Below are 3,265 nucleotides of genomic sequence, written 5' to 3' on the forward strand. Positions count from 1 at the left end.
CTTCTTTTTGTGGCTGTGGATGCCTTTCAGCACGGCCTTTTTGGCCTTCAAAGCTTTTGCTTTGGCTTCAGCTTTGGGAGGGGCAGGGGCTTCCTTCTTTGCTTTCGGTGCCATCTTGGTAAAAAGCTCCTTTTTTTTTTTAATGGTGCTGAAAGAGCCCTTCCTTTGCACATCATCCATGTTGTTCCTTAAGATTTACCTTTGCTCAAGTTGTTGAAGGATGCTGAATTTGTTTCATGGTTTTTGTATTTGTGTCTAATGCATGTTTTAACATGATAGATGTAATGCATTATGTAGCTACAGTTTTCTGGAAAAGTTAATCTTTTAGGAATTGTTTTTCAGATCTTCAATAAATTTTTTCTTTAAATTTCAAAAAAAAAAAAAAGAATAATCTAGACCTTTCCCATTTCTCTCCACACTGTCAAAGTGCAGTTTGTGTGTGGCTTTAACCCCCTTTTCCAAGTCAAGCTTGTTTCCCTTTTTTCCACAGTAACATCAAGTACATGAGGAGCCAGCTTGACCGACTGGGCCTGTGTTTCAGCTGGGATAGGGTAAGTCAGCCCTCCTCCCAGGAGACGAGCTGTGGGAAGGGTCCCATTGTGTGTGGCTCTGTCCCTGGGCTCCAGTGGGAGCAGGGAAGGGAGGGCAAGGTTGGCACTCCACAGACAGGGAAGAATCCTGAGCATATAACCTGCCTGCCAGAGTTTATTTCATGAACTTCTTGAGTGGCTGTAATGTACGTGTGGGGACCGGGGAGATGGCTCGGGAATAAGCGCTTCCCTGGCAAGCGCAAGGGCCTGAGTTCAATCCCTGGTTCCGCCAAAAAAAAAGACTAATATACGTGTGGCCAAAGCTTTGCTCAGGATTTCACTTGCTCTGAGTAACAGTTTAAACAATGAGTGCAGACTGTCAAAGGGAGTGGCTGTCCCCCCATGGACCTACAGGTGACTGGGAAGGTGACTTGCTGCTTTATTTATATTTTCTTCCACATTTGGAATGGAGGCTCATAACAGCCCAGTGTCGCTGTCCTGTGTAGCCTTTCAGTGTGTAAGACTTGTAAACCTTTAGACACCAAAACCAGTGGGGACCCAGGAGGACTCAGAGAAGACCCGGGGTTATGCTAGCCATGAAGGGGCCCTGCAGAGCTCTGGCCGATGGGGCCCGCTTAGCCCGGCGGAGTGGCCTGCGGTGAGTTGGGCTGCTGCTTGTCTTGTCCCTGTTGAAGGCCCCGTCCCTGTCACCTGCCCCCCAACGCACACTTCCTGCGTGGAGTCACTGGGTGTCGTGGCCTGCTCTATGCAGCTATATCCCCTGAGTCCCGAGAAGTGTGGCAGTAAACGTGGTGAGCTCTCTTCTCCCGGCCCGCACAGTTCCTTAAGTGACTGAAATCTGGAGTGCAGTGGGAAGAGCCACAGACCAGCACTGGACAGGCCTTGGGCCATTTTCTGTTTCTTTTTGTAACTTCTTAAGGTAAAGGCGTGGACCGAGGCAAGTTCTGATTGCGCCTTGGTGCCTGTGTCCCACGTCTTGAGGGCCAGCAGGGTGTGGGTGACGGAGGATAAAGTGCTAGGTGCCGAGCAGGTCAAGTGTGTGTTCCCAGAGATGAGCAGGGACTCGTGGGCATCCAGAGAGGTGGCGGGGCTGATCCTGTATCAGAGAGGCAGTGATTGGCAACTCAGAAATTATGATTGTTTTCCTGATTATCATAGCAGATTAGAAAATACACAAAAATATAAAAATCCTAGTCAGCATGGCTAATTTAATCTCTTGCTATGGTTCCTTGCAGTCTTTTGTCCTGGAATTAAAAACTTCTATATGATTTGCTTTTATACAAATTATTTATTTGTTTAATTAATTTATTTAGATGCTGGAGATTGAACCCAGGGCTTCATATGAGCTGGTTAAGCACTCTATTGCTGAGCTACACACACAAAATTTTTAAATATTACTTATTTTTAGTGTTCTTGAATAGTTTTACATCTTATTGAACCTTATTTGAAGAATTGATTTTTATACCTGCGTAGTTTTCCTTTCTACGAATCTCTCATGGTTTTTCAGACTGTCTCACAGTTATCCTTCCAGGTGGAGGCTGCTGCTCCCCTGTTACAAATGCAGGGGCTCAGTCCCTCTTGGGCAAGCATGAAGTCCAGGAAGCTCTAGAAAGTAACTTTGTTCTCATAGTTTGACTGTGTCGCCTGACCCAGGGTGCTGTTTATCTCACTTTTCCCAGAAGAATACTAAGATTGCCAGGCACTGACCTGCACCTAGCTAGGTAAAGGCCTTTACTGCGAAGCACACCGGCTGGCAGCACTCACCAAGGGCCTGGAATCTCTCATCCAGTGGTGGAGGTTGCATGTTCAGAGTTGCGCTGGGGCCAGTACCGTGCAGTTGCCTGTGCTTACCTGTCTGAGTTGGTCCTAGAAAGCTGAAGAGGCAGGTGCTTCTGATGTCTCTCCTTTGCTGGCCACCTGGGGGCTGGGGCGGGGTGGAGCTACTCCTCTGGCCAACCTGCAAGTCCCCCCACACTTGGGGAGAACTCTTAGTAGACATATTCTGTTTCCCAAAGGTGGATTTTCACGGAGCCAAGAACGAGTCCAAGGGTTGTGGTACTTACTGCCAGGTTGTCCTTAATGAAGGTTATATAGGTCCACGCTCCTGAGATACCACACCCCTGAGGTACCACACCATCGTGCCTTTCCTTCCTTGTTATCAGTGATTTCACATCTGGTTTTGAGTGAGGGTGGGGTTTCTTCAAGTGTTTCCTGAACATTGGAATTTGGGGCGCTTGTGTCAATGATCTAATCAGATCTTTTGCATATATACCAAGGGACACTCATCTTTTTTAATGAGTTTTATTTTCTTACAAATACTACTTTTGCTGGCAAGTGTGGTGGTGCACACCTGTAATCCCAGCATTTGGGAAGCTGAGGTAGGGGGATCACTGTGAGTTTAAGACCAGCCTGGGCTACAAAATGAGTGCAAGGCCAGCCTGAACTGCACAGCAAGACCCTGTCTCAAAAAGACAAACGAGAAAAAAAAATAGTACTTTTTCTGAATTACCCGTTTCTATATTTGCATTATAAAGTCATTTTTCAACCAATAAGAGACAACTGTATTGGCTGGCGAGATGGCTCAGTGGTCTAAAGCACCTACTTGGAACAAGCTTGGCAAAGCACAGGGACCGCGGTTCAATCCCCAGCACCACATGCCAGCCAGCCTTGCCCCTGGTGGGCTGAGCTGGCCACACACACACACACACACACAC

At 47.3% G+C, this 3,265-nt stretch overlaps 1 protein-coding gene across 4 annotated transcripts in view; it reads left to right on the forward strand.

Moving 5' to 3' along the window:
* Lars2 (leucyl-tRNA synthetase 2, mitochondrial) overlaps positions 1 to 3,265 on the forward strand; it is a 116,527-nt gene that overhangs the window by 33,278 nt on the left and 79,984 nt on the right. For all 4 annotated transcript variants that reach the window (XM_004640671.2, XM_023700703.1, XM_023700704.1 and 1 more), the window contains exon 5: positions 491 to 551. In XM_004640671.2, the coding sequence (XP_004640728.1) occupies positions 491 to 551 (61 nt within the window). The remainder of the gene's footprint in view (positions 1 to 490; positions 552 to 3,265) is intronic.

Source organism: Octodon degus, unplaced genomic scaffold (genome assembly GCF_000260255.1).
Source record: "Octodon degus isolate 3935 unplaced genomic scaffold, OctDeg1.0 scaffold00126, whole genome shotgun sequence".
Lineage (NCBI taxonomy): Eukaryota > Metazoa > Chordata > Mammalia > Rodentia > Octodontidae > Octodon > Octodon degus.